The sequence below is a fragment of the Podarcis cretensis genome (genome assembly GCF_951804945.1).
Source record: "Podarcis cretensis genome assembly, chromosome: 7".
Taxonomy (NCBI): domain Eukaryota; kingdom Metazoa; phylum Chordata; class Lepidosauria; order Squamata; family Lacertidae; genus Podarcis; species Podarcis cretensis.
The window spans coordinates 33,176,951-33,189,058 of NC_137176.1; the positions used below are offsets into that span (position 1 = coordinate 33,176,951).

General features: G+C 44.0%; 1 protein-coding gene across 3 annotated transcripts in view; it reads right to left on the reverse strand.

The window, feature by feature from the left end:
- The window catches only part of MBOAT1 (membrane bound glycerophospholipid O-acyltransferase 1), a 46,811-nt gene extending 40,221 nt beyond the window's left edge, over positions 1 to 6,590 (reverse strand). For 2 of the 3 annotated variants that reach the window (XR_013840710.1, XM_079983793.1), the window contains exon 1: positions 6,443 to 6,590. Coding sequence is in view for 1 of the 3 variants with exons in the window: in XM_079983793.1 (XP_079839919.1) it covers positions 6,443 to 6,532 (90 nt within the window). In the remaining 2 variants the exon portion in view is untranslated. The remainder of the gene's footprint in view (positions 1 to 6,442) is intronic. The other variant, XM_079983794.1, reaches the window with a different exon arrangement.
- Between the last annotated feature and the right edge of the window lie 5,518 nt (positions 6,591 to 12,108).

A 12,108-nucleotide genomic window follows, 5' to 3' on the forward strand; every position in this document is an offset into this window, starting at 1 on the left:
AGGTAGAGACTCATGACACTTGAACCCCAGAAAATCGGGATTCTAAAAGGCACAGGAAGCTTCCATGAAAAGAGGAGGCTCCTTGCTTCACCCAACCATCCTCTAACTTGTGCAGGGCAATGAGAATGACAAGGAGGGACAGAGTTAGCTATGCTCATCCCCACAGCTCCCCACTCTCCCAGTCACACAATTACACAGTGTCCAAATGCCTGAAAGAGACTCCAGCTTGGCCCAAAGTTTCTATTTTCTGAAGTATCACACATTATTCAATATTAACCAACATACTGCCCCAGGAAAGGTGTTTTCCTGCAGGGGAGGTGTTTTCATTTTGGCCCACAAACCAGATCCAGTTCCCACCCCTGACTTATAGGAAGTGAATGGAGCATTTCTTCAGTTTCTGCAGCCTGCCCTTGCTTTGCTTGTAGGCAATCTTGTTTGCGTTAACAACTGTTACTGCAATGTCATTGTGGTGCTTGGCACATAGCAACCAAAATAAACAGGAGGAAATGCATAGTATAATTTAATATAATGGATAATTTTAAATGAGAGACTAGAGATAAAAGGGGAGTTGTTTCAGAAACCCTATAATTTATACGCTGAAAATGATGGAATAGAGGATTATTTCTATGGTTATGACATTATTTGATTGTGTAATGCCAGTATGGGTTCGAATGGAAACTTTCATGAAAGGATAATATTTGTTGTACTGATTGATAAAACACGATGCAAACTTCAAGCATCTAAGCACCAAACTTGTACGTATAATGGAATTATGTTTCTGTAAGAAAATATGTGGTATGGGAATAGCTCTGGGCTACTTCATTGTGAAGGACTGAGGGGAGAAATGTGTTTGTTTTCTCGCTAAATGAAAACTCATTTTTTTCCTGGGCAAATAAGAAGGCAGCACCTTTTGGCAAACAAATGTTCAGTAAGCTTAGGCACAAACATGTTTGCATTCTGTTATGACAATACTGATAGGATTGTTATGAGTTTGTGGGTGCTAGACTCCAGCTAAATTCCTGGAACCAGTAGGTGTTAGAATTTAATCAAGGATCCAGGTGTTAAAACTCTGGGTACCAGACCCGTGTATGTATTAATCCAGACCCGTGTGTATTAGGCTGTGTGCTAGACACTCCTAATAATTTAATTAAGCCAAGTGTCAAAAGGATGAACTTCCTGGATTGAGCTGATAGCCTGGGAATGGGCAATTAAGAACAAAGGATCAAGGGACTCTGCATGAGATGGCAAATTGATGAGACCCCACCCACCCTCAACAGATAAAGCCAGAGTTTAGAGAGATTAGAGTGAGAGTTGCTGCAATGTGTCCTAGAGAGAAAGAGGCAAAGCATGATGCTTGATCTCTTCTGGAGCCCTATCCTAAGCTGTGCCTATGGGAGAAACAAGACCTTCTTGGAGTGCTGATGCTATGAACCCCTCCAACATAAATTCAGGTTGTATATATGTGTAAAAAACACACACACAACCAACCAACCAACTCCATATATAATAAAGACACCACAGCCTCCAGTGTGCCTCATTCCCAAAGGAAGCATGGATCCTGGATGTGCACCTGGAACCCCTGGAATCTCACGCCACTCGGAATGGGGTAGTCTGCAGCAGTATTGAACTAGACTTCGCCACTCTCCTCCCTGACAGTCAGGGTGGAGTTGCCAAGCCCTGTGGTGCATTCCAAAGGCAAAGCACTTGACCTTCAGAGGCAGTTAAAAATCTCTGTGCAACAGTCATGCTGCGGAGGTGGTTGAACTTGACTCTGCTTCCAGGAAGAAAGAAAGGAATGTCAGGGGGGAAAGTCAACAGGGTGAGAGTTATACCAATGAATGTTTCTTTCAATCCATCCTGTTGACTTTTTTCAATGTCTGCTTCATCCTATATTCTACATTCGCTTTACTCTTCTGCAGCGGCCCTTATTGAACTCAGTGATTAAAGAAAGGAGATGCAAATTCACAGAATTCATGTGAAATAAAAAATAAATAAATTTGCCATGTATTTTGTTGGTACTATCTACAGAAGCATGGTTCCCATTTCTTATGTGTGTTATACATGCAAGTCATTCACAGTAGGGCAATTCTAAAGGCTGCTAAGCACACATATGTTTGCTCAAGCAATCCACAGCTAGGTTATTGACCCCTTTAAGATATGGTGCTTACTGTTAGTGGTTGATTTCACTTAGATTCTATGTAGATTCTAATACTTATTTTATGTGTTTTTAGCATTTTAGAGTTTTATTCTGTAATCTGCTTTGGAATCCATGGATGGTAAACATTCCATAAATGTTTTTAATATACAGTGGTACCTCAGGTTAAGAACTTAATTCGTTCTGGAGGTCTGTTCTTAACCTGAAACTGTTCTTAACCTGAAGCACCACTTTAGCTAATGGGACCTCCTGCTGCCGCCGTGCTGCTAGAGCATGATTTCTGTTCTCATCCTGAAGCAAAGTTCTTAACCTGAAGCACTATTTCTGGGTTAGCAGAGTCTGTAACCTGAAGCGTATGTAACCTGAAGCGTATGTAACCTGAGGTACCACTGTAAACGAATTCTAATTCCAGTGCAAGACAAACTGCAGTGGCCTTATAATAAATAGTTTAAGAAGTGAATAAATTAAACTCTCCACCCCACATAAAATGAATATCCTATTGGCCCCGCCCCTTTATTCAACAAATCCACCAGTAAACGTGTGAACATTACAAGGAATTGTTTTCAGAAAGAAGCCGACAAACATGCCCCTTTTTACCCAATTCCTCAAACCCCCAAATCTTCCCTTTCCTTAGCTACATGCATATAGTTTCAACCTTCACTTAAGACAGGCAAACAAAACAACACAGAGATTCAGGTATATACGCGCTCCCCACCCCCACCCCTGTGATTGTAAGACTGCATCATTATTATTTTCTTCCACGCTAAGCGGATTGAACCAAATATCACACACAAATAATTTCTGTATTCAGCTCCCTTTTTCTAATTAAGTTTTAAAAAGCAAGCAAACCTCAAACAGTAGACCCTGCAAAACTAAAACCAACTCATCCTTGTTCCAGAGAGTCCTTTTTTGTGCTGCTTTTAAAACCTAGTACAATAAATCCTTTGCTGCCTGGTTTATCTCTCAGCACAATCTGTAAGTGGAGCCCATTTTTCCCCCCAGTTAGTGGAACAAATAGTATCACCACCACAAGCTTCCTCATTGCTGAGGGAATACAGAAAGGGCAGCAAGTTCATGGCTGCCTCAGAAAAATCTAACAAGGAAAGACCAATCACACTCGCTGCCAGGAAAAGAGCAAGCCTCCCACGAGCCTTGAAATAAAATACATCACCACTGAGCTGCACATCCCATGTTATAGTTGTATTGCCCTCCCACAAAGAGATGTCCAGCAGGGCCCCAAATGATTACTGTCATGTAAAGGATGAACATAAGTTTAGTGGCTGAGATTAAACCCAATCGCTCTAAAAACTTGTATAACAATTCTGGGACAAATTGATCATGGGGGGGGGCCAAAGTCAACAAACCAGCCTTGATATATAAAATACTCTTAAGATATTTAGTTCAATACTTGCAGCAATAAAAGATTATTCTTCTCAAGACCTAACTGCTGTTGTGCCGTTGGATTGTGGAATACCTGCCACCGTGTTAGCCAAGGTGAAACTATTGTGCCACGCTCACTAGTATGGACTATAGTACTAATGAAGGTATCCATGCCTCCGTGGTAAACGTTTGAGCTGAGGAGCAAAAAATAGCATAGTTCAATGGACTTAAGGGTTGCTAAAGAATTATTAAACAAGGATGCAGGGATGGGGAGGTATGGGGAAGTCAAAGAAAGAAGGGTAAGAACCGATGAGTATGATGTGATACTGTTTTATATTGTTCTTTATTATATGTGTGGAAATTAATAAAAATTATTATAAAAAAAAAAAAAAATAGCATAGTTCAAGTGAATCAAGCAGGTTCTATAATCAAACCAATGGGTATTTCTTTCTATAAGCACCACAAACTCTTCACTGCCACATGTTGCCTACCCATGCGTTAACACAGTGACATAGACAAGTGGTTTGTTTGATTTACCAAGTGCAGAAACAACAGTAAACAACCGTATCTATATTACATCAAATTTGTCTTATTCCTGAAATGTTTATAGCAAAGCAAACTGAATTAAGGCACGTGAAGAACTTTGGGCACTCTATTGCCAAAGCCAGCTCAAAAGTTACAATTCCTGGGAGTAAGCCTCACTCAGTGGGATTATGTCTGAGTGAATATAAATAAAATCAGACTCTAAAGCTGACATCCTGCCTGGCAAGAGTATTAATGACTACTCACTATTTCAGATCTGAATTCCTGAAATTAGATTCCAGTTCCACCAACGTTAAGGTGGAGGCTTTACTGTCTTAAAAAAAAAACCCCACAACAACAACCTGTAAGCAGGTCAAGATGAATTCAAGGAATGGACAAATAATAAGAAAGACAAATGAAAACAAACTGATTCATGCACACACTCTGAAACTGTACTAGTGTTTCCTCAATCCAAAAGCCACTTGCTCAGATGTAGCACTTCCGGCTGTTTTCTACACAGATGCTTAAGGTTTTTTGGGGGGTTTTAAACAGTTTGTGAACTGCAGCTTTAAGGAGACCTTATATACAAAGGCAAGGTGCTTATGCACATCTACCTGGGAATAAACCCTCTTCCATAGCAGTGGGATTCATTTCAGTGCCAACCCAATATTTCTCTGCCTGAGGACATGATCCACCACCCCAAATGCCACTAACAGAAGCTACCCCAACTGGCAGTTCAGTCTTACTTCAACATTGGTGACAGGACAACACCCTCTCCCACACCTAACTAGCAGGCAGGTTTGCACAGCTCTGTCCTCCAACATCTTGCTTGCTGTCACTCACTCACCGCCCACCAGCACCTGTGTCCTGAGGCAGCAGTCACATTCTGCCTAACGGTAGGGATGACTCTGCTTAATAAGCACATCTTAATCAAGGATCCGCATGCACAATAGGAAGGGGGTGATTTTCAGGAATGAGAAGTGTCCCTGCAATGCATCTAAACCTTGACAGTGTTAAGTTGTGGGTGAACATATCAGACGACACAGCAATTCTTCAAACAGCCCTTGTTTATTCACAGGCCAGAACAGAACTGAACTGAAGGGTTCAGTCAGCCTGCTTATATAGAGCTCCAGTACAACGTAACTGTAACAATTTTCTAAAACTATCCAATCACTGAACGTCACTTTCGATCCCTTATTTGCATAACTATCTACAGTATCCCCCTGCTGGCCCAGGGTGAGAACTTCAGTACATAACACCCAGCATGTCCTCCTAACCCATAAGGTGATGGCTCCATACAGGGGACAGGTGATATTATGATTGTCAGCCTCATCTATGCACGTGGTGCTTCACAGAGCAACAAGACAAATCTCTGGCCCAAGGAGCTCACCTTCTGAACATATAACAAAGGGAAGGGCGGGTTGTAGAAGCAGGGAAGGAAGGTGGCGTGATGTAAACATAAGAAGAAAGCATCTTCATTTCAAAGACGGGCTTAGTTTCAATTTAGTTGCCATGGGAAACCTTCCACAACAATACTTTCTTTTTTTGATTACTACTTCCTGTTCATTTAGGCTGCTGCTTCCTGCGCATGTAAGCATCAACGGCACACTGCATCACTTGCACCTAGTGACTGAGATTAAGTACTAGTCAAACAACACACCCCATCATGCTTTCTTACACAGCCTAGTATCTGTCAAGTTTTTCCAACGGTGACCAATCTTTAATACCACATTAGGAAGGAAAAAATTACAAGAACAGGCAAGTCTCACAGGTCTCCTGACTTTAAGCGCCTGTCTTCTGGGAGAGGCACTTGACAAGCAGTACACCTAATGACAGAAAATTGGAAGTGTTTTTGCAAATCAACCAAACCCAACTCTTCCTGCTTTATCATTTCTGCCTGGGCGGGGGGGGGGGGAGTGTAAAAAAGCTAAGGCAAATCGGTGCCATAGATATGACTCACCTTAGGTTTACCTGTGACTCACTTTGGGGTCCCAACCCATTCGATGAAACCCAATATCGCCATAAGGCACACCGATTGCTACCATGCAAATAAAGCCACAGTTCTGAAACCTGCGCGCTTCCAAGCTATTGCGGGTGCAATCCTACGCTCGCTTATTTGGAAATAAACCCCGTTAAGCTCAGTAGGAGTAAACATGCACAAAGACTGGGCTTTGCGTTCTTTATCATTGTCCCACAGAAAATCACCCTTCCGTAGCCGGGGGGGGGGGGGGGGCAAACAGACGCGATCAATAGGGAAAGAAAAAAGTCCTGTTCGGTCAATTTCTCTTTTGAATGAAAAACCACCACCCGGATTTCCACCACGTGCCACAACCCCCAAGAATCTGCTCCTTTGCCCGCTTGCAAAGCACTCCGAGTTCCCCTCACCTGGTCCAGCGGGATGCCCAGGAAGTCACTCAGCGGGTGCAAAAGGGTGGACCCCGTGGTCCTATAAGGGATCCGGGCCGCCTCTGCCATCGCGCATCCCGGCTCGCCTGCAGCCTCTTCCCTCCCTCCGGCGCCCCGCCTGCCCTCGCCCGCGGCCCTGGCGCGCCGCGCTCCCTCCCTCCCCGGGCGCAGACACCCATCCCAGACACGTGCGCCTCGGGCCAATGCCGGCGCTTGGCGGGCAGGGACTCCGCCTCTCGCGCGGCCTCTTCCTCTTCTTCCCGGGCTGCCGCGAAAACAGCCGCGAGGAGGGGAGGAGAAGAAGAAGAAGACGACGACGACGACGGGGACTGGGCTGCCGGGCGGGGCTCTGGCTCCTTCCCAGCCCCTCGAGCCCGGCGCTCGCCTTGCTCCTCGGGCCGCGGCCGGCTGGCTGGAGCTGGGCGGACGCCGCCGCCGCCTTTGCGCGGGACAAGGCGTTCCTCTTCTCCCTCCCTTGTTGGTCTCGCTGCGAGGCAGAACCTGTTTTGCTTGCCACGGGCTGGTTTCGACGCTGAATCCTTCGAGGCCTGCCCTCGAACTCTCAGTCAACCCTCCAGATCCGCTTGGTGGTGCTTTGGCACTCTTCGCATGCTCCAAAGCAACGTCCTCCTCCTCCTCGCTTTGGTTTTGGAGGAGCACTGCTGGACCAGACTAAAAGCCCGTTGAGGCCAGCATCCTTTTGCCATGGTGGCCAAGCAGGTGCCTAAGGGATGCCATGGGGGGGACAGTTGCCCCCCCCCATTAAGTAAATTAATAAAAATAGGTTCTGCTCCCAATAACATAAAGCCTGACACACAGACCCCAATATAAATCCAGGCTATGCCCCTGTGTGATGCTCACAAGCAGGGAATTTACTCAGTAGCTTTCTCCAGACTTGGGAGTCTCCCAGTATGCAGAGGCATACTGCCTCCAACAGTAGAACTAGAATATAGCCATCGTGGCTAGTAGCTATTGACAGTTTAATCTTGCACAACAACAACAACAATTTATTATTTTTACCCCACCCATCTGGCTGGGTTTCCCCAGCTACTCTGTGTGGCTTCCAACAAAATATTCAAAATACTGTACAATAAATCATATTCAAACATTAAAAAACTTCCCTAAACAGGGCTGCCATGAATTTGTCTAACTTTTTTAAGGCTATCCAACTTGGTGGCCATAACTACAATAGTATTGCATTGTTGGAAGGTACCTTGAGGGTCATCTAGTCATCTAGTTCCTACAATGCAGGAATCTCAATTAAAGCATCCATGAAAGATGGCCATTGCAACTTCCGCTTAAAAACAAATTCCATAGTTTAACTATGCACTAAGTGAAGAAGGACGCGGGTGGCGCTGTGGGTAAAAGCCTCAGCGCCTAGGGCTTGCCGATCGAAAGGTCGGCGGTTCGAATCCCCGCGGCGGGGTGCGCTCCCGCTGCTCGGTCCCAGAGCCTGCCAACCTAGCAGTTCGAAAGCACCCCCGGGTGCAAGTAGATAAATAGGGACCGCTTACTGGCGGGAAGGTAAACAGCGTTTCCGTGTGCTGCGCTGGCTCGCCAGATGCAGCTTTGTCACGCTGGCCACGTGACCCGGAAGTGTCTCCGGACAGCGCTGGCCCCCGGCCTCTTGAGTGAGATGGGCGCACCAACCCCAGAGTCTGTCAAGACTGGCCCGTACGGGCAGGGGTACCTTTACCTTTACCTTTATGTGAAGAAGTACTGAATTTTCCAACATTCATGTTCATTGGAAGGCCCTGTTTTTGTTTTATGAGAAAGAAAGAAAATCTTTTCCTTATTCCTATCTCCGCACCCTACGTTTAAATCTGTACACTTCTGTTATGCCCTCTCCCCTACTTGCTTTCTTTTCTTAATTAAAATCCTCAAATTTTGTAACCTTTCCTGTTGGAGGATGTTTCTTCATAGTTATTTCCTCATAGTTGTTATTTTCAGTCTGTGAATAAGTTGCAGAGTTAAGGTTTGGCAAGGCTTGGGTCCAGGACAAACCTTAGTTCTCATCCCTTGTGCATCAAATAATAGTAAACAGGATCTTTGAGCATGTGCAAAGTATTTCTGTCTCTCCACTAAACAGCCACACTGCTGGGATCTCTCCCACTACCCACTCAACTAAGAATGGAGTCTGGGCTTCTAGACACACTTGAACTTCAGCCCCTTTTATTGCAGGCTTTGAAATTTTATTTTAAAGGTTAAAGTGGCAACTGCAAGAGAAGGCTGCCTCCCAGTTCTGTCACTTTCCCTGTTAGGCTTCTCATCTCACTCCAGTTCTGTACAAAGCAGAATTGTAATTTAATTTAATGCCAGCTTTTGCTGGAAGCTGTCAGGCAGAATAATTCTGTCCCACCCCCTCAGGATGATTCCAGTTTGCAAAACCTGAAGGCAGAAAGGGTTCTATTGACAACAACGTTGACAGGGTGCCCAGTGACATGCCCTCTTGACTCCTGCCCTTTGTAGCTGACCAAAGCTAGCTAGGGTTTCTCAGGCTATCTCAGCTTCATAGAATATAGTGGAAGTTCATATTACACAAAATAACAGATTGATTAGGTTCAAGGCAGCTTACAATACAAGAGTTCTGCCTTGATGCCAAGTCAATTCAGTAAGGAAGTGGAGTGGGATTTCTTGCAGATGCAAACCTGGAGGCTAAGCATGTTTGATTACTTAACATACTCTTAATAATGCTATTTTTTTGTTTATTCCTCAAGATGTACTGTTAACATTTTTTTATTGCAAAACTGCTTTCTTAATACAAATTATTTCCTTGGTATAGTTACTATTACAAATATAAGGTAAACTGAGCCTCTTGGACTTGCCGATTGGAAGGTCGGCGTTTTGAATCCCCGCAACGGGGTGAGCTCCCATTGCTCTGTCCCAGCTTCTGCCAACCTAGTAATTCAAAAGCACACCAGTGCAAGTAGATAACTAGGTACTTAAATAGGTACTTACGGTAACCGTCCAGGGGTCCTTTACCTTTTTACCTTATTACAAATATATATAAACTTTTTGTTCCTTCAATTAGTATACATTTCCTTCTTATTCTTTGTATATGTTTTCTCTTATTTAATTTGCTTCTTAATTTTCGATGGCATGCTGCCATAGAGGTAATTTCATTGACCCATAAAAATTTGTTTGTTTTCAAAAGAGTGCATTTTTGAATGCATATTCCAGTGTGGATTGGCCAATAGGAAACGTGGCTTTGGGGCTAAAAAAAAAGTTACTTATCCCACATGTCAAAGCCATCCTTCAGATTGCATCTGAAAATACACTGTAAGCCTGCGCAAATCTTTCAGCAAAGGCAAAATATATTCATTATGGCACAAGCCTGTTAATAAGCAGGCTGTTGAACCATCCGGAACTTTCTGAATGCCTTTCAAACATGGCCTGTTTACAATAATTAGCCTGTACATTGTCCAAGTGTATATAACTAGTGAGACAAAATAAAAAAAATCCTTCCATTAGCACTTTAGAGACCAACTAAGTTGGTTATTGGTATGAGCTTTCTTTAAAGTAACTAGTGAGGTCATTCTTCTGAAGAAGGCCAGCTCCTACACCAAACAAATCAGACTTGGTGGAAAGTGATTTGTGCCATGGATGGCACTTGTGAAAGGATGGATCTAAAATGGGGGTAGCCAAGGTGGTACCCTCTAGGTGTTGCAGGATACGTAAGTCCTATCAGGCCAGTCAGTCTGCTCTATGCTCAGGGAGGATGAAAGCTGGAGTTCGGTGCCATTTGGAGAGAGTCCTGTACCCATGCTGTAAACCTGATCCTTACAGGGCAGGACAACCTCTGTTACTGCTGTCATCAGTTTACCTGGATTAAGCTTTGTGGTATTAACTTTCATCCATCCTCATTATGGGCTCCAGCCACTTGTTAGTACTTGTTCATTTGGATCCAGTGAAAAGCAGAAACAGCCTGCATACACACTATACTTTTAAAGCACATTTCCTTCCTCAAAGAATTCTGGACACTGTAGTTTGTTAAGGATGGTGGGGAGTATAACTCTAGAGAACTTGAATGGGTAAACTCTTGAGGGGTGTACTACAGTCTCCAGAATAACTTGAGGCAGTGGGGGGGGGCACACGCATGCACACACGCTTTATGGTGTGTACAAAGCCTCGGAGTTCAAGTCATATTACCTCATACCTCTGGAGTCCTCCAGTATATACATAAATGCATGCACTCAGGCTGCTTAAAAAAGAAAAGCAAAGTAAAAGAGAATACAAAAACAAGTGGGACTCTGTAACAAAATGTTGCAGTGTTAAGTTCTTCCATTCAGATCAGAATTCCATTCTCTCCTTGCTTCTTATTTTCCTTGCCCCAACTGCCAGTCGGCATTCCAAATTATCACGTATCAACCCAAGCTACGTGAAGTGATTTGCAGGTGTTTTCACCTGACAACTGTAAAGTGTGTGCCCTAGGCCTTTGAATGTTTTTCTAAAGGTGTTCTGAGCAATTTACTTCTGAAAGAGCAATTGCTTTTTGAAATGTATCTGAATGTATTCTAAAGCAATAACGATTGACTCAATTGCACTTTTAGAAATTGCAAAAGCTCCTTTACACAGGTGTGTGTTGTGTTGCATGTCTCTCTGTGCGCGTATCTCTCTTTTAGGGGGAATCACCTGTGAAGCTATGACCCCTGCTGGTGGATGTGTAGAACATGCATGCGTTTGTTTCAAAATGTAAAATGGAAGCTATCAATCTGCCCTAAGTGGATTGAAAGATGACTGCTTCTTGAATAGGGTAGTTGTTACATTTTAAGACAAATGGCCAAACAACTGCTTTCCCTCCCACACCACTGAACTTCTTTTAAATTTTACACACACACACAAATATGAGTACAGTGGTACCTCGGGTTAAGTGCTTAATTCGTTCCGGAGGTCCGTTCTTAACCTGAAACTGTTCTTAACCTGAAGCACCACTTTAGCTAATGGGGCCTCCCACTGCCGCCGCACCACTGGAACACGATTTCTGTTCTCATCCTGAAGCAAAGTTCTTAACCTGGGGTACTATTTCTGGGTTAGCGGAGTCTGTAACCTAAAGCATCTGTAACCTGAAGCGTATGTAAGCCAAGGTACCACTGTACTAGTTTACAGCACTATTTAACTTTTTTGGGAGCAAAATAAACTAATCTACCAGTGAAGGCAACTGTCCTTTTCATCAAATTAATCATTACACTTCCTGCAGTTTTGCACACTCAAACCACACCAATCAAAGATGATTCTTTAGGACAGGAATGGTTAAAATCATTTTGTCTGAGGGCCACATTGACCAATGGTCCATCTTCCAGGGGCCGCATGTAAAAGTAGAATATGGCCTAATAGTAGAAGGGGACACTGCCAGCCGTTAATGTTTTAAAAAAGGAAACATTTGGGTGGGGTGCCACAAAGCACTTTGGGCTGCACAGAATCACATCTGGGGAATTGTGGAAATGGTGGGGGGGGGGAAGAAATTACTTGTTTTAAAATGGGCAAACTTTGGGGGGCTTTGAGGTAGCACAAAAACTTGAGACATCACAGTATTACAGCAGGGAACCTTTAAAGCGGTTGGTAACCTAGTGTAAGTGTAGACAGGTAGAAAGACAGACAGACAGACAGACAGACAGACAGACAGACAGAGCTCTCTCTCTCTCTCT